Source organism: Condylostylus longicornis, unplaced genomic scaffold (assembly GCF_029603195.1).
Source record: "Condylostylus longicornis isolate FDR11 unplaced genomic scaffold, ASM2960319v2 ptg000126l, whole genome shotgun sequence".
Taxonomy (NCBI): Eukaryota; Metazoa; Arthropoda; class Insecta; order Diptera; family Dolichopodidae; genus Condylostylus; species Condylostylus longicornis.
In genome coordinates, this window is record NW_026578094.1 from 450,162 (window position 1) to 469,768 (window position 19,607).

The 19,607-nt window shown below is 29.2% G+C and overlaps 1 protein-coding gene across 1 annotated transcript; it reads right to left on the minus strand.

Moving 5' to 3' along the window:
* Window positions 1–7,634: 7,634 nt before the first annotated feature.
* LOC129614899 (ubiA prenyltransferase domain-containing protein 1 homolog) lies at window positions 7,635–17,674 on the minus strand. The gene is made up of 2 exons (XM_055529861.1): window positions 16,518–17,674; window positions 7,635–8,533 (listed from the first exon to the last, which is right to left on the minus strand). Exons 1-2 carry the CDS (start codon window positions 17,091–17,093, stop codon window positions 7,895–7,897), a joined length of 1,215 nt encoding a protein of 404 aa, XP_055385836.1. The 5' UTR covers window positions 17,094–17,674; the 3' UTR covers window positions 7,635–7,894.
* Window positions 17,675–19,607: the final 1,933 nt, after the last annotated feature.

The following is a 19,607-nucleotide window of genomic DNA, read 5'->3' on the forward strand; positions in this document are numbered from 1 at the left end:
ATGTGAATTACAGTATAAGCAATGTAGAGAACATTTCGTCGGCAATTTCTTCATGCCTCTGTAGCTCAGTTGGTAGAGCGTCCGCCTAGAAAGCGGTAGGTCACTGGTTCGAGTCCAGTTCGAGGAGAAAAAATTTTTTTAATGAATTTTTCTGCCTTTAACTCGTTCCTTTGATTACGTCATCCATCTGTACTGCAGTTGCATGAAAAGATTTCCATTAAGATAAATTAGTAGTGTAATAAGCACATTCTTATTAATTCCGCAACTATGATGTTGTATTAGTAAAATTCATAATTTAATTAGTGCAATAGGCACAATCCTATAAATACATATGTTCTTGTTATTGTGTGTTTTAATAGTAGATTGCATGTAGCAATCAATGTAAACAAAACAAATACTTAGTAATCATGTGAATTACAGTATAAGCAATGTAGAAAACATTTCGTCAGCAATTTCTTCATACCTCTGTAGCTCAGTTGGTAGAGCGTCCGCCTAGAAAGCGGTAGGTCACTGGTTCGAGTCCAGTTCGAGGAGAAAAAATTTTTTTAATAAATTTTTCTGCCTTTAACTCGTTCCTTTGATTACGTCATCCATCTGTTCTGCAGTTGCATGAAGAAATTTCCATTAAGATAAATTAGTAGTGTAATAAGCACATTCTTATTAATTCCGCAACTATGATGTTGTATTAGTAAAATTCATAATTTAATTAGTGCAATAGGCACAATCCTATAAATACATATGTTCTTGTTATTGTGTGTTTCAATAGTAGATTGTATGTAGCAATCAATGTAAACAAAACAAATACTTAGTAATCATGTGAATTACAGTATAAGCAATGTAGAGAACATTTCGTCGGCAATTTGTTCATGCCTCTGTAGCTCAGTTGGTAGAGCGTCCGCCTAGAAAGCGGTAGGTCACTGGTTCGAGTTCAGTTCAAGGAGAAAAAATTTTTTTAAAGACTGTTTCTGCCTTTAACTCGTTCCTTTGATTACGTCATCCATCTGTTCTGCAGTTGCATGAAGAAATTTCCATTAAGATAAATTAGTAGTGTAATAAGCACATTCATATTAATTCCGCAACTATGATGTTGTATTAGTAAAATTCATAATTTAATTAGTGCAATAGGCACAATCCTATAAATACATATGTTCTTGTTATTGTGTGTTTCAATAGTAGATTGTATGTAGCAATCAATGTAAACAAAACAAATACTTAGTAGTCATGTGAATTACAATATAAGCAATGTAGAAAACATTTCGTCGGCAATTTCTTCATGTCTCTGTAGCTCAGTTGGTAGAGCGTCCGTCTAGAAAGCGGTAGGTCACTGGTTCGAGTCCAGTTCGAGGAGAAAAAATTTTTTTAATGAATTTTTCTGCCTTTAACTCGTTCCTTTGATTACGTCATCCATCTGTTCTGCAGTTGCATGAAGAAATTTCCATTAAGATAAATTAGTAGTGTAATAACCACATTCTTATTAATTCCGGAACTATGATGTTGTATTAGTAAAATTCATAATTTAATTAGTGCAATAGGCACAATCCTATAAATACATATGTTCTTGTTATTGTGTGTTTCAGTAGTAGATTGTGTGTAGCAATCAATGTAAGCAAAACAAATACTTAGTAATCATGTGAATTACAGTATAAGCAATGTAGAGAACATTTCGTCGGCAATTTCTTCATGCCTCTGTGGCTCAGTTGGTAGAGCGTCCGCCTAGAAAGCGGTAGGTCACTGGTTCGAGTCCAGTTCGAGGAGAAAAAAATTTTTTAATGAATTTTTCTGCCTTTAACTCGTTCCTTTGATTACGTCATCCATCTGTTCTGCAGTTGCATGAAGAAATTTCATTAAGATAAATTGGTAGTGTAATAAGCACATTCTTATTAATTCCGCAACTATGATGTTGTATTAGTAAAATTCATAATTTAATTAGTGCAATAGGCACAATCCTATAAATACATATGTTCTTGTTATTGTGTGTTTTAATAGTAGATTGCATGTAGCAATCAATGTAAACAAAACAAATACTTAGTAATCATGTGAATTACAGTATAAGCAATGTAGAAAACATTTCGTCAGCAATTTCTTCATACCTCTGTAGCTCAGTTGGTAGAGCGTCCGCCTAGAAAGCGGTAGGTCACTGGTTCGAGTCCAGTTCGAGGAGAAAAAATTTTTTTAATAAATTTTTCTGCCTTTAACTCGTTCCTTTGATTACGTCATCCATCTGTTCTGCAGTTGCATGAAGAAATTTCCATTAAGATAAATTAGTAGTGTAATAAGCACATTCTTATTAATTCCGCAACTATGATGTTGTATTAGTAAAATTCATAATTTAATTAGTGCAATAGGCACAATCCTATAAATACATATGTTCTTGTTATTGTGTGTTTCAATAGTAGATTGTATGTAGCAATCAATGTAAACAAAACAAATACTTAGTAATCATGTGAATTACAGTATAAGCAATGTAGAGAACATTTCGTCGGCAATTTCTTCATGTCTCTGTAGCTCAGTTGGTAGAGCGTCCGTCTAGAAAGCGGTAGGTCACTGGTTCGAGTCCAGTTCGAGGAGAAAAAATTTTTTTAATGAATTTTTCTGCCTTTAACTCGTTCCTTTGATTACGTCATCCATCTGTTCTGCAGTTGCATGAAGAAATTTCCATTAAGATAAATTAGTAGTGTAATAACCACATTCTTATTAATTCCGCAACTATGATGTTGTATTAGTAAAATTCATAATTTAATTAGTGCAATAGGCACAATCCTATAAATACATATGTTCTTGTTATTGTGTGTTTCAGTAGTAGATTGTGTGTAGCAATCAATGTAAGCAAAACAAATACTTAGTAATCATGTGAATTACAGTATAAGCAATGTAGAGAACATTTCGTCGGCAATTTCTTCATGCCTCTGTAGCTCAGTTGGTAGAGCGTCCGCCTAGAAAGCGGTAGGTCACTGGTTCGAGTCCAGTTCGAGGAGAAAAAAATTTTTTAATGAATTTTTCTGCCTTTAACTCGTTCCTTTGATTACGTCATCCATCTGTTCTGCAGTTGCATGAAGAAATTTCATTAAGATAAATTGGTAGTGTAATAAGCACATTCTTATTAATTCCGCAACTATGATGTTGTATTAGTAAAATTTATAATTTAATTAGTGCAATAGGCACAATCCTATAAATACATATGTTCTTGTTATTGTGTGTTTCAGTAGTAGATTGTGTGTAGCAATCAATGTAAACAAAACAAATACTTAGTAATCATGTGAATTACAGTATAAGCAATGTAGAGAACATTTCGTCGGCAATTTCTTCATGCCTCTGTAGCTCAGTTGGTAGAGCGTCCGCCTAGAAAGCGGTAGGTCACTGGTTCGACTCCAGTTCGAGAAGAAAAAATTTTTTTAATGAATTTTTCTGCCTTTAACTTGTTCCTTTGATTACGTCATCCATCTGTTCTGCAGTTGCATGAAGAAATTTCCATTAAGATAAATTAGTAGTGTTATAAGCACATTCATATTAATTCCGCAACTATGATGTTGTATTAGTAAAATTCATAATTTAATTAGTGCAATAGGCACAATCCTATAAATACATATGTTCTTGTTATTGTGTGTTTCAGTAGTAGATTGTGTGTAGCAATCAATGTAAACAAAACAAATACTTAGTAATCATGTGAATTACAGTATAAGCAATGTAGAGAACATTTCGTCGGCAATTTCTTCATGCCTCTGTAGCTCAGTTGGTAGAGCGTCCGCCTAGAAAGCGGTAGGTCACTGGTTCGAGTCCAGTTCGAGAAGAAAAAATTTTTTTAATGAATTTTTCTGCCTTTAACTTGTTCCTTTGATTACGTCATCCATCTGTTCTGCAGTTGCATGAAGAAATTTTCATTAAGATAAACTCTATCTAATGCCTTTTGTCCCATGTCTCTAGCTCTTCTAGAAGTACCCGTACTTTTTACCTCCTGAGAAGTAGCTATATAATGTAAAATATGATGGTTTTTGATGAGTTATACGAAATATGAATAAAATATAGAATTATTAAGGGAAATTCAAGGTACTGCGTAGCCTAGTGGGTAGCGTGATAGTCTGATAGCCAGAAGGTTATTGGATCAATGCGTGCCTGGATGTTGTCGTATTTTTCTTTTTTTAGATTATTTTAAAATTTTTTTTTTATTTTGTTCAAATTTTTTGTTTTATTTTTTTTTTAATATATAACAAATATTATTATAAAAGTTTTAAGAAAATTTCCAAAAAAATATGGCTTTAATAGTTAAGTACATAAATATGTATGTAAGTAAATTTTTTTTAAAGCTTTGTAACTAATTTTTTTTAAGCTTCCTATATGAATTGAATAATATTCAAAACTGTGGTTTGGCATATAGAAACATATAATAATTATTAAATCATGTGGGTAATATACATAAAGAATTTTTCAAATAAAGAAAAGGTTTAGGCATAAATAAAATAATATTTTTTATTCAAATATATGTATGTACATATGAATGTATTAAAATTTAGCATTTTACAGTTTTTCGCTTGGAACAATAAAAATAAAATTCTAACTACATACGTACATACATATATTATATTCTGTATATATATTTTTTTAAAGCTTGGTGACGAAAATATTGAAAACAACAACAAATGAAGCATTATTATTCAGACGCCACAAAACATCTCATGTTTTTGACAAAAGCTGACATTTATTTACGTAGATTAATTCGATTTTCCGAACCAAAAATATGTGAGATCATTATATTTTCAAATATTATTTATTTCGCGGTTTGTGTGTTTAATAATAACGTAAAACGTATTATTTATTTCTCGGTTTGTGTTTCTAATAATAACGTAAAACATATCATTTATTTCGTGGTTTGTGTTTCTAATTATAAAAAGTATAAAAGAAAAACGTGCTTTTGTTATACAAAAATTTTTTCAGAAAATCTTAAAATAGAGCTATTTCGGGGCTAAAAAGTTCCAATGTCAGATTTTTCTGGGACCCTGGAGGCAAAACCCTATCTAATGCCTTTTGTCCAATGTCTCTAGCCCTTCTAGAAGTACCCGTACTTTTTATCACCTGAGAAGTAGATATATATACATAATTATGAATTTTTTATTGAAATAACTGGCTTAAATTGCTAACTACATTCATATATTCTAACCATATTTTCAAACTGTTTCTGGCAGCTTTTTTTTTGTTGTAAAAAATGAAGACAAATACTGAAAATAAAGAAAATACTGCTTTTAGAAACAATCTATCGTTGAACTACATTATTAAAATTACTTTCATTCATATTCGAATATATGTTTGGCATGATCAATTTATTCAATCTTCAAGCTAAAAATTTATATAATTATATAAATTTTAATTTCTTTTTTAATGGCATGGAATTTACCGTTAGCTGTTTACCTTTATAAAAATTTGAAGAAGCTTGCGGCTTCAGAAATATAAGGCACCAAAAATTCAAATTTTACAAACTTTAAGAGGCGATAACTTGAGAGGGGCTAGAGATTTTAGAGAACGTTGAATTTAAACGGCCATTTTTTTTTTAAAGTTCAAGTATGGTATGCCGCGTTAGAAGAAGCAATCCAGAACTTTTGTGTGTTTGCAAAATTTGAAATATGCTTATAGTTTCATTGTAATAAATAGTTAAAAAATGGCATTTTTAGGGTTTTAGAGGGATGGGATTGGCAAAAATTCTCCACGGAAGTAAGTTTTTTGTAAAGATCTATCGTCAAGGGTGTTGAAGTATTTTAAACAGACGCACGGACAAACGGACGAACGGACAGAGTGAAACTAATTAATACTTTTTTTCAAAAATTTTTTAGCAAAGTAAAAAGCAAGATATTGGCTTAAAAAAATTTTATTTGCTAGCGCTGTCCATGTACTATTAGATGCATGGTATTTATATAGAGGACAACTTAAAGCGACGTATTTTTTATACTGATTATAACATTATAAAAGCACTATTACAAAATTTACTTAATTCTCTGTATTGCCTGATAAGTTTTATTCAATTTTGTTTATAGAAAACTCAGTTTTTCTTTTTGGAGTGTGATTGGATTCAAATTTAAATTGTGATAAATTGTGATATTTCAAATTTATATTGTGACTACTTCTTTCAATTCAACTTCAAAATTCAAATTGAGATATTTGGGGTAATCTATTTATCAGCACTGTCCAGAAGTGTCATTTTGCTATAAATACATTCGTAATAAAGAAGGGCGCACGCCTTGATATTTTCGTTATGTCAGGGTATGAAGCTTTATTTCAAAAACAAAAGTTATAACAACACTCCATGATTTCCAAAACACATTATAAAAAGTTGTAATACAGTTTAAATACTGTCTAAATACAATTTTACACAAACGAAAAGCTTTAGAAAGAAAGAAAGAAAGTATGGAGTATTTCGCTACATTTTGGAATATCAAGGTAATAATAAAAAACATTACACAAAATATGTATGTATGTACACAATTATACGTTTTTTGATATTTAAATTTACTTGTAATATTTGTTACGAAAAAGATTGTTTTATATTTAAAAGTTTGAAAATAATTTCCCGTGTAAACAAACAATTAATTATAACAAAAAGAATACTAACAGATTTTTTTAAAGACTTAGTAATTCAATTTTAATAATTTGTTGTTCTGGCCTTTGCATTTTCTTTGGTATGTCATAAAATATTTTAAAATATTTTACTAATCTCATAATTATTCTTACCAGAGTATGTATATTTTTCTACAAAGAAAAAATACATTAATTTGCAAATAAGCAATTCTGGCTAGTCTTTTTATGACATGTCTACAGAAAGCAAACAGCTATGTTTAATCTGCGTGTTCGATACATTTTAGAATGTTTCATATTATGACATCTTACAAGTCAGTAGCTTTCAATATGCATTTTGGAATATGATACATTGTAAATTTAACCTTTTTACTGCGTTTTAGAAGTCAAGGACTTTCAGTTTCCAAAACATGAAAAAATTTCATCGATTTAATTTTAGTGATTTATTAAATCACTAAAAAATAAGAAGCTTTCTTTCTATAAATTATTATATAAAACTTGCATTTTTGTTTTTATAAACCTTAATTTTTATTAATTATGCATTGCTGTTTTACATTAACACCACTTTTTATATTTTCAGCTGGATTATTGCTTTTTTGAGTGGAGCAAAATTTTTGTCTTTAAAAACACTGAAGCCCATTCATTTAATCCATGTTCAAGGTTTAGACAATCAACATTAATTGCTTTTATTTTTCTTTTAGTTAGGGAACCACATTCTTTTAATATGAGTCATCTTCAACTTCAGGAGCTGAGCAATCTCTTTAATCTGCTATTAAAAAACCAATTATTGGTATGATATTTTATTACGTATATAATACAAAAATCAATTTTGTAATTATAAAGAATTTAATGTAAAAAAACGACTGCATCAAACTAAAATTTCCACACGACGAATGGTGCGAAAAGCTCGAATGTCTTCTACCTTGATGGTTGCGTGTGCCATCATTTTAACCTTGTATACTGTAATAACACTATGTAATGCATACGTTTATTTAATTTACTACACCCATGTTTCGTAAAATTTTTGCTACAGTTCACAATTTTTTATACAAATGCTAAAATAAAGTAAACAAAAGAATTTTTAAAGTATTTATTGTACTTCTCTCTTATAAAAACAATAATTAAAAACATTTCAACTTAAAATAAACAATAAATAAATTTTAAATTATTTTGGTTCTTTAAGCCAAAATTATATAAATATATTTACATGTACTTACGGCAGGTATGTATATTTTTTTCAATTTAAGATGATATAATATGTATTATGCATTTCCTTTAATATTAAAAAAAAAAAAACAAAATTTACAACAGTTCATATGAACTTTTTTATTATATTTCAATTTTTTCCATTGTTAAACGTTGGCAAACTCTGTGCACAACAACAAGCCACAACATATAAAATACCAAAAAAAAAATTTAATTTAGCCGTTTGTTGTGGAACTTGACTCATTGTTATTTCACAACGAAATAATTTTTCAATCTTGAAAGCTTGTGGTAATGTTATTAGTGGAAGAACGAACCAAAATGAAAATTTTACAGCTAATACAACAAATATGCTATAAGGCGTAAATAATAATAACGCATATAATACATGAGAAGCTGTTCGACCTATCAGTATTGCTAAAGTTACAATACCAGCACGTTTATCGTTCTCAGCGTCTCGTGTGTTATTGCTATGCAGTATAGCTTCGGAATTAAGTGCCAACGGTATTGCAAAGTATATGGTCGTCCAATCAACGTGGCCAGTTTGTGACATGAAAGCAAATAATACGGATAATGGGCCAAATAATATTAGTATTGCTAAATCGCCTAAGGCAATATATTTAAAACCAATCCCACCCGTATAAAGAAAAGATGACGATAAACCACCAAAATATATTAAAGCTAAATGTTCCATTTTAGCAGGGCTTATAATTGCTAAACATATAAAACCAATGCAGCCAGCCATGTATAATATTGCGCCTAATGACACAACCTGCAAAAAAATTTTAAATTAAAAAAAGGAAAATTAATTATAAAACATAAAGAATTAATTTGCTTTTTTACAAAAAAAATGTATATATTTGATGTTTATAAAGGGTGATTTCGCAACTGGTGTGAAAGCTCTCTGGATTGCTTCTTCGGGGTGTAATCTCTGAATATCTAGATATTATAGTTTTGGAAGTTTAGAGAAAATCAGATAAAAATATTCTCTTTTGAAAATATTCTCATATTCGTAACAGCTTCAAAACTGTTGCAGTTAGAGCAATATGTTCTCGAAAGTTTTCTCCAAATAAAAGATCTACATAATTTTAGTATAAATAGTTTTTTGCTATACATTGGCTGCTATGAATATATGTCAGACAGAGAGTTGAATTCTCTATGTCTGACATATATTCACAGCAGCCGAGTTCTCTATTTTTCGCTCAAACTATTTTTTTCCTCAGAAACTCCTAGAAGCCACATTCCAAGACCTTTAACACTACTTGCTCACCCTTGATATTAAGTTATTTGTGCAACATTAATGCTGGAAATTTAATATTTTGTTACAAATTTTTTTACAACGTCGAAGTAAATATACATCGTGAATTAATATGTCTTGTCAAAAAATTAAACAATAATTCCTAGAGAAACAAAATTCATTCACTGGACAAAGCTTAATATTTTTCAATGAGATAACCGAGTTAAAATTTAACACGTATTCAAAAATTTTAATTGTTTGTCATAAAATTTTTGTGAAAAGATACATGTCAAGACTTCAACCAAAAAAAGATGTCGATTGTTGGTTCATAAATAAAATATGGAATAAATAAAGTTGAGTCAAACCAATGGTTTGTATTGTAGCACTTTTCCATTCAACAAGTGAAAATTCTGCTTTTAAATACAATTTATGTATACCTATCACACATTCTAAAAATTATTTTCATTCATATACAAAACTCTTTCTAGGATTGCATATATTTAGGATGATGCATTCATGCAGTCTTTGAAATAAAGCAAAAATTAATATAAAGAGAGGTTAACATAATGCTCGATTTTAAGAGTTAATTGTGTGAGTTAAGAAAAATAATTATATTTTTTAATGTCATGGAATCTACCGCTAGCTTTTTATGTTTATAGAAATTTAAAAACGTTTGCGGCTTCGGAAATATAAGGTGCCAAAAATTCAAATTTTACAAATTTCAAGAGGCAATAACTTGAGAGGGGGTGGAGATGGAAAAAAATGAACTATTCCTTCTAACGAAATGAACTATTTGTTAATGTCTTTAAGCCCCTAAAATTTCAAGCTTCTACAGGCTGGGGTCTAGAAGAAAAACGAATTCAAAAATTTGGAAAAAAAAAGACTTTAGATAACGGTAAATTTGAACGGCCATTTTGTTTTTCTAAAGTTTAACTATAGTATACCGCGCTAGGGGAAGCAAGCCGCTGCCTTTATGTGTTTGCAAAATTTTAAAAATGCTTATGGTTTCATTGCAACAAATAGTTAAAAAAGGCCATTTTTAGGGTTTTGGGGGGGTATAACTTCTAGAGGGGGGGAGATAGGTAAAAATTTTGTTCTACGGAAATAAGTTTCTAGTAAGGATCTGTATACATACAAAATTTCAGCTTTCTATCTTCAAGGGTGTAGAAGTTTTGTAAACAGACACACGGACAGACGGACGGACGGACGGACAGAGTGAAACTAATAAGCACTTTTTTTCAAAATTTTTTTTTTTTTTGCCATGATAATTTAAATATTTTTGCGATAGGTTAGCAATGTTTATGAACAAACTTGATTAGCAACATTTGTTTATGAAAATAAATATAGCGCAGTTCTCCCCATATATCGCGATATAATGGGTTTATGAAAAGGCCTAGAATTGAATGTACAACTATAAATTGAAAATAAAAAATACTGACATGAGCAGCTCATAATCGATCACAAGGCGTATTGTATAGTTTAGCAAAAATGTTGCACAACATTATGAAAATACATTATTAAAGCTTTTTCCAAATATTAAGAAGGCTGGTAAGCTTTTAGTTTACATACCTAGAAAAACGTGAGTTTGGTTCTTAGTGGAGGTTTACTTTATACTACCCGAACTTCAAGAAAGATTCATCATTACTTCCGTTACGAAATAAAACTTCAAGAAATTCCGTCAATTAGTTATTTAGATATGGTAATTTTTAGTGTTTTAACCATCTGAATTTAAGTATTAAATTTTAAGTAAATTAGTTGGATATTTCTCTTTATATGTGTAAAAATGTAAATTCGCCATGTATCTCTGATCTTTTCAAAAGTTATGTGGTTTCTTGTACTGTCAACCGAAGCTTAAATATAAAATGTAAAGTACAGTTCCGTTAAAAAGTACAGTTTCCGCATCCTGGCATATCCCAGAAGTTGACCTTTCCGTGACATAGCAAAACTAAATTCACTTAAAAAATTCCTTTAACATCAGTCGATGCATAGTTATTTATGTTAGTAATTATACACAGTTTATTTATGCTTCCCTAGCAAAGGGAAACCCATTTCCCCCAAAAAATATTCAAAATATTATGTTCTTAATTTCACATTTTGCTAATCAACATTTTAATTTTCGTTAGGATTATTTTTTCCCATCTCCATCCCATTTCAAGTTATCACCATCACTCGAAATTCGTAAGAGTTATATATAACGGAACAAAACGAACAAACATTTATTTCATTCAACACAAAATGCGCAAATCCAACACTTTTTGATTTTGTTTTGTTGTTTTTATTATTACTAAGTATATTACTTTTAATATAATATTATTTTTACTACTATCGCTATTATCACTCTCCTATTCTCGTCCTACATTTTGTCATAAAAAAATCGAACCGATTTGTTTGAAGTGAATAATCCATAATTCAAATTCTTTTCTCGCTTCATACGAAAAATTGTGATATAATAACACTTAATATCTAGTGGTATGATACTATAATTATTCAAATTGAAAATGAACTATGTACTGAATTATGCGAAAAATGTACTAATTTTTTGTGATACATCTTACTGTGTATTGTACAAAATGATAGTATAGAAATCACGTATAATGTTTATATCGTGATGTATGTAAAGCATTGATAAAATTATTTTGCGCGATGTTTTTGAAGCAATGTTCTATATGTTAGAAAATTAAAATGATTTGATGAACTTAAATGATTTTTCGATAGATGAGGGAAGCATTCATTTCGTTCAATATATGAAGCATGTTATATATGTAAGTTGATTACATAGACAGCACCACGGTTAACGACTACATTGCAGACAACAAGAGAGGTAAGAAATTTCAGCAAAAATGCACTTCTCCAGGGCAGAGATGCGTAAACAATTTTAAGCAGTATTTCGGGCTATGTGCGCAAGTGACATATGCAGCCAACCACGTTCTTGAAATAATAATAGAATCCGCTTCCACAAATTGTAGTAACTAATAAAATATACATAAATAAATTTTACTTGAAAAATAAAAATAATTTTTCCACAATTTCTTACACGAGCAATTAAAAAACCCAAAATTCATTTTTCATATTTTGTTTTCTTCTTTTTATTGATATCTAATAAACATCTTTCTCACAATATATTTAGTATCAAGTAATATTTTTGATAATGCAGTGAAAGTACCATATTGCAAACTATTAGAATTAGAGTTCTTTCCCATAAAAATTTCAAGTTCTTTTCTTGTTATTATTATTACTATTATTATAAGTATTTTTTTTTGTTATTAAATTTGAATATTTCGATAAAAATTTATAAGATCTGAGTTCGATTTAAAAAAAAAACCATATAAAATAAGGTCGTGCTTTTAAGTTTCTCTCTTAGCATTGGGACTTGTTAGATATAAAGACATTAGTATAATCATATTAATACCGTACTAATGTCCTTGTATCTAACAAGTCCCAATCAGTGTTGTTATTTTACTACAATTGTAGTATTTTACTACATTTTAGCATTCTGTACTGCTATACTACTGTAAAGCCATTTTTACTACTTTTTTACCTTTATATTAAAAGGTCATTATTTGCATTGGCTCAAAGAGCCTTATTCTAGTTGTCGCGTCACTTACGTGACATTTGTCGTTGTCGCTGACACATCACTTGAAATGTGGTATTCTAGTTGTCGAGTGACGTGACTGCGAGAAATAAACGAAAATGAAACGTTTCAAGTGAAATTGATACATTTTAAAAAGAAATTTCGGCGAGTAAAATACAAACTAGAAAAAATTTTCAGTGTATATACTTATATTTTTAAATAATAAAAAATGTCATTTGCATTATGGTTTACGAATTCATCTCATTCCGGTAGTGATGAAATTAAAAAAAAAACAACAATTAAGGATCGAAAGATTTAAGATTAGCAACAACTCTAATCCAATGGATTTGCCAAATTTTTTCTATTAAAAAATTAAATGTTTGCAACTAATTTACAAAAACTAATTTTTGTAAATTAGTTGCAAACATTTTATTTTATTCACAGATTTATAAACTATCACAGACTTCCATAGGAGGCCTTTGTATATTTACTGACTATATTCGAGAGAAAACGAGTACCCGTAGAAGCCGTGCCCTGTCATGAAATTTCCAATTCTTCAAATTTATAAATGCTAAAAACAAAAATTAAATTGTATATTTTATGACTTGATTTATGTATAAAATTAATTTTTTTATGATTTTGTTAAATTGTTTTGCTTTAACTTGCATTTTTGGTGTATCCTTCTTTCTTGTCACTTGTAAATACTTTTCGACAAAAAACGTCGTTTCACTACGACATATCTCGCATCAGAACGACAACTGGAATATGGCTGAAACACATTTTCCCGCTATTCCCCGACGATTGTCACTGCGATCGCCGCTTAGAATATGAAATTCAAGTCGTAACGACAATTTTCGCTCTACTTCGACAACTAGAATAAGGCTCTTTACCTCAATTTTTATTTGAGAAAAATTTTTATTAACTTAATATATTACCTAAGTAAAAAAATATTTAAATGGTTTTGGAAAAAACAATAATACAATTTTGAGTGGATTCGAATATCTTTTTTATTTTTGACAAGTAGTAGGTACTAATGTAAATTTTTGTCCGTTTACGTTTCCTATTAAGATTCATAAACAGGCAGGGCCATTTTATAAATAGATTGCTCTTGTTTAGCTGCTACTAAAATATGAAAGAAGAGCACAACAAAATTTTTTAAGCACTCAATATAACACGTTTGAAATAGTTTTAAAACAATTATTTAAAAAAAAAAATTATTGGAAGTAGGAAATATTAAATATTTTAAAAAATCTCAGGATATTATACACATTTTTTAAAAAGCTTCCCATTTAAATTCTATTGCACGAAAAAGAAAGAAAGGTAGGAGGAAAGAAAAATTGATAAAAAATTTCAAATGAAAAAAAAGCACAGCAAAATTTTTGAAGCGCTCATTATAACATGTTTGAAATAGTTTTAAAATAATTATTTAAATAAAAATTTATAGGAAGTAGGTACATACATATTTATTTTTAATAACTTAAAGATTAACTGAAATTATTTGAAACAATTTTATAAGTAACGTATAAATAATCGAAATGAGATAATTCAAATTGTTGAAATGTGTCAACCTATATTACTTTTACTAACATTTTTGTTAGCCGACACTACTCAACTTACCTTATTGGGAAATACAAAATGTGCATGAAAAATCATACATCCTTCCTCATTAACATTTGAAACCATACTGAAATATGAATTTGAAATTTTTTATCATTTTTTCTTTCCTCCTACCTTTCTTGCTTTTTCGTGCAATAGAATTTAAATGGGAAGCTTTTTAAAAAAAGTGTATAACTTCCTGAGATTTTTTAAAATATTAAACTCTTTTTTACGTAAAAAAAAAAAGAAAAAAATAATGAAAAATATGACAAGATCAGTGGCACTTAAAGAAAAAACCAGCAACGAAGCCAAAAATTCGTAATATTTCGGAAAAAAATTGAGTATTGGGACTTGTTAGATATAAAGACATTACACTAAGTATAGAACGCATTTAGGAAAAGTGTACAATGTCAAGAGCTTTAACTAAACTTTTTAGAATGTGATAAGCGCACGGAATGTTTAACCGAAAGAAATTAGAGAAGTTGCTCAGGAGTACGAAAATCTTAGCGATGGGGGAGTAATATATCCGACGAACCACGTTCAGGAAGAAGTAATTGAATGCAACGAAAATATCATATTGCATCCTATTAAAATTAAAGCTCTTTCCCATAAAAATTTCAAGTGCAACTAAATTTTCTTTTCTTTTTACTATTATTATTATTACTACTAGCATGTTTAAGGACGCCAAAGGCACCAGTCTTCAGTGTTTATGAAATCGAGTGGAAAGACAAATTTTTTAAGTAATTTCTTTTTCAAATTGTTTTATCGGTTATTCCAAAATAATACACATACATACTTTTAAACTTGACTAATTTAAGAAACAACAATACATTGTACATATGTTGCAGTATTTTAAAAAGTAAGCAATTAAAAAAAAATGCAAGTTTCTGTATCACCTAAAATTTTATAGCAAATTTTATACAGGAACATGGAAGTGTTTTTGATTTGCTTGCTTTTTAAAATGCTGCAATATAACGTATGTATATGTACAATGTATTTAGAATAACAGACAGACTTCGTTTATAATAAAAGAAAATAATGCTCATAATTACTTATGTGTATGTATATATTACAAGGGTATTATCGTAGACTGTGAAATTTAAATACCACTTCTCACGTAAACCTTTATTAATATTTTGAAACATTATATCAAAGAAGCATTGCTTAGATAAAGCATTAAGCACATCACCAAAAGGCGTAAACAATCTGTTATTCTAAATTCAAGATAAAGAATAAAGCTAAAGACAGGTAATCAGTAGAGTTAGAACCTTAGTTGTGGATATTTTTCTTTAGAAAGTTTTTGTTTTAGATAATATCATATAGCATTATAAGTTGTGAAACAAAAAACAAAAAAATAGTTTCTGAAAGGCCTAGTAAAGGGTTTAAAATAAACACGTTGCTTGATCTTGTATTTTATGCTGAATACGACGCATTCGAACTTTGAGAAAAATTTAATTTTATTTTTCTTTTATTTTTTTGTTATTTTTCAGCCCGATAATTTCGTACGAATTTTTTTAAAACTTCGAAAATCCTCTAATAAAATTTGGGCTACTTTCTCAAGCTTTAATCTAAGTTACTAAGTGTTGAAAAATGTTTTATGGTACAGAAAATATAGCACAAAAACCACTTCTATGTCAAGATTTTAAGGACCTAATAAAATGAAAAAATCAAAAAAATGAACATGGATTCCGCTCTTACACAACTGCAGCACCTCGCGTGCCTTGGCGTAAGAGACGCCCTAAGGTGTTCAACGGTCTCGATGAAGGCTCTCTTGGACATGGCTCCGCTTCATTTTGATAACATTGCTTTCAAATTTGGTCACGTTTTTTGATAACATTGATTTCACATTTGGCACATTTAAAATATAGGAAATATTATTCAAAAATACTATAAAATTTCAAATAATATAATTGTGTTTAATATATATGTAGATATTAAGAAAAAAAGTTATTCTTATAAACAACCTATGACTAATAGAAAAAATTTAATGTTCCGAAGCAAACACACTCATAATAATATAACAGAGTAGATATATAGATAGTTTTTCTACCATATAATAGACAAAGTAGATAAATTAATACTATATAGCACATATAGTAAATAAATTAATGTAAGATTATATTGTAGACGCAATAGATAAAATGGAGGATTGCCTTTTGTAATGGGCATTGGATTACTATATGTATTTAGAAATGATTTCTGCCTGGTTGCAGATTTTCAAAGTATTTTATATAATTATATTTGAATTATATTTGAATACTTGCTATATAACAATGTAGATTAATAAATATTAATTATAAGTAACAAAAATAGCGTAGCTTTGTGAATGTTTTAATATTTAAATGCGCTTACCTCATCTTTTGTCAAAATGTGATCAACTAAGGTTCTATCGTCTGATTTACGATTGTCAATACCCTTTACAAAATCAAAGTACGTATTAACAACATTGCCAGCACAATGCACAGTAACGACAGTAAGAATTGTTAATAAAAATATTATAAAATTAAAACTTGATGACCACTCGGAACGATATGCTAAAGCAGATCCTAAAATTGTTGGAACCAGACTTCCAGATATTGACCACGGTCTCAAAGCCAATAAGTATGTTTTTAATTTCATTAAAGATGATGACTCTAAATTTATTGATTTATCAGCATGATTTTGGCATAAATCTTCACAATCAGGTGGATTTCTAAATGACTGATCCAAGGGAACAAACTCCATATTTTGCTTTGGTATTAGATTATGAGGCATCAGTTTTTTTGAATCAATCGCAGAAGATTCAAATTTATCATTTTGACTATAACCGTTACCATTTTCTGAATTTTGATAAAAGTGGCTCTTATTTGCAGCAAAAAAGTTAGATAACTGTGGGTTGCGATCTATAATTGGAGTACCATCAGGTGTTTCGTTTGTTATATTAGACATTTTTGGTAAGTACTATTTTCTGCTTTTAGAGTTTTTAAAGTCAGACTTAATTTATTTTGCTCACAGAGCTTAAAAAACAATTATCACAAAAATTTTATCTTTTTTTTTAATTTAGCTTTGAAAACTTAGTTTCTTACGATTTCGAGTGCACATAAATAAAACTCAAAATTTTTTACTACGTTAAAGCACATCTTTTAGTTCTTAATAATTAAATACAAGTTTTGGTACATCCAAAATATTAGCCTAGGGTCATATATTAAATAATAAAATTGTGAATGTCAGAATATTTCCCAATATTTGTTAGTGCTTCACAACTGTGTCTTTTAATAAACAAATAATTTAAATACATATTATTGTCTGCAAAAAATCAACCATTTTGAGCACTATTTTATAGGTAGAAGCCCACGAAATAAAATTTTACGATTTACTTTAGTACATATTATTATTAGATAACACAATGAATTAGGTATAATTATTTACTCGTTATTGAAAAAATTAATTTAGGTGTACTAAAATTTTACGAACTAATTTTGTTTTCCTTTGAAATCTTTTTTAGCAGAAAATTCACGTCACCTTTTCGTTATGACTGTCATTTTAAACAGAGATGGTAAATAAGAGAAATAAATCGAAATATTTCATTTGCAAATTACAAATAAGATTTTGTACAGATTGCATTTTCAATTAAAAAAATAGAATATAGCATCGTAAAATTATCTAAACAGGTATGTATTTCATTTTTACCGACCGCATTGTGAATACAATAGGAAGGTTATGAGATGATAACAAATTTTACATATCGAATTTTCGGTGGGAACACACTTTCCTATGATATGAACCGATTTTGATGAAATTTCATATGTAACTATGGCACGGATTGGTCAACTTTCAACGGGATATATCAAGCCTCGGCAATTGCACTCTTTAGCGGGTCGGTTTTACAGTTCTGTTCATTATGAAGAAAATATTCAACAGATGTACTTGAAATTTTATGCATAAGCTTCGCTCGACCGTTCCCGAAACCTCTTAACTTTTGGAAGAAATTAGGTGTCAGAAACTAGACGTTTACCATGGCACAAATATACATTTTTGCGTATAGAAAGAGAAATGATTAACCGATTCCATTGAAATTTAATATTTAAATTCTTCGTACTAAAACAATGAACATATAAATTTTTTGGAAAGATCAGGGCTCGAAAACTGATCTGCGGGCCGACTTTACATTTTTTATCATATCTACGGAACGAATTGGTGAAGTTTCTTGAAATTTGATATTTGAGTTCTGGTTTTTACTGAAACTAACTGGCGACCATTTCAGGGAATTCGGGTAGCATAAAGCGAAACTCTATTATGAGCCAAATTTACATTTAACGAGGTATGTTAAGTATAAGTTTGTTAATGCCCTAAAAATTGGAAAGAAGTGTTTAACAGGCATTTTTATAATATTCTGTATCACTTTCTGTATGTGCTGATGACATCAGATTTTTTTTTGTATCAAATATCAAAGCAAATATTAATTGCTAAAAACATGATTTAGTCGCAACTATGCAAGTGTTACTTACTAAGTTTTGTCATTTATAGGAGAGGAGGACAATATGCAGATTATTAGAGGAAATAGAAAAGGCAAGTTAAATAAAATTACGAGCACAACTTAAAAATACCAAAATTAAAAAAAAACTCAGGCCCTTACGTCATACCGACCACCAGACAAGAAAAACAGTAAGATAAACCTAAGGAAAATCAATTTTTGCTTTTCAATCGGTTTTTTGGGCTTGTATCAACGATTATTTTATTTATGTTTTTTTTATATTGTTTGTACATTAGTTGGTCTACTAGCTTTAACGAATTAGAAATTTTAAGGGAAGATAATTTTTTCTACCTCACCTGTACTCTCGAAAATCGAATATTGAAAAAAGTATTCAGTGAAGCCAAAGAAAATCGCCGATCATTGCCAGAAAAGTAATCTACAAAATAAAATCATGAACGCTGGTACAAAAAGTAAAAAACAAAAATTTTGTGAGTTTTTTTTTAAAACAATTTTTTGAGATAAAAATGTAATGAAAGAAGACTTCACCAAAACAGAAGATGTCGATTGCTGGTAAATCACTAAAATGTAGAATGCAAAAAAAGTAAAATTTTTCGTTAGCAAACAGAGCTTATTTTCTTGAAAATTTTGTTTTTGCCGCATGGGAAGTTTAATGCTATCACAAAGCTTTCCCATTGTATGTAACACAGCAAGTGCAAAATAATACATAATTCATAATCTCTGTATATAACAACGGTCTCCACACTTTTGTAAAGGTCAACGATGTATACAGATCAGTGCTTCATGATTCGTTTATCAAAAAAATTATATTTTTGCGAGTCCGAGCATAGCATTCCGTGTACAAATATAAATTGAAAATATAAAAATCAGCTCATCAGGCGCATTGTATAATTTAGGAAAAATGTTGAACAATCTTATTAAATTGCATTTTTAAAGCTTTTTTCAAATTTTAAGAACACTGGCAAGCTTTT

Bases quoted from the DNA above. Each gene is read 5' to 3' on its own strand.
- LOC129614899 (XM_055529861.1), bottom strand. From the start codon at position 17,093: ATGTCTAATATAACAAACGAAACACCTGATGGTACTCCAATTATAGAT. The intron at 8,534-16,517 runs GTAAGCGCATTT...ATTTTTTTGCAG, and splicing joins ACATTTTGACAAAAGATGAG to GTTGTGTCATTAGGCGCAAT.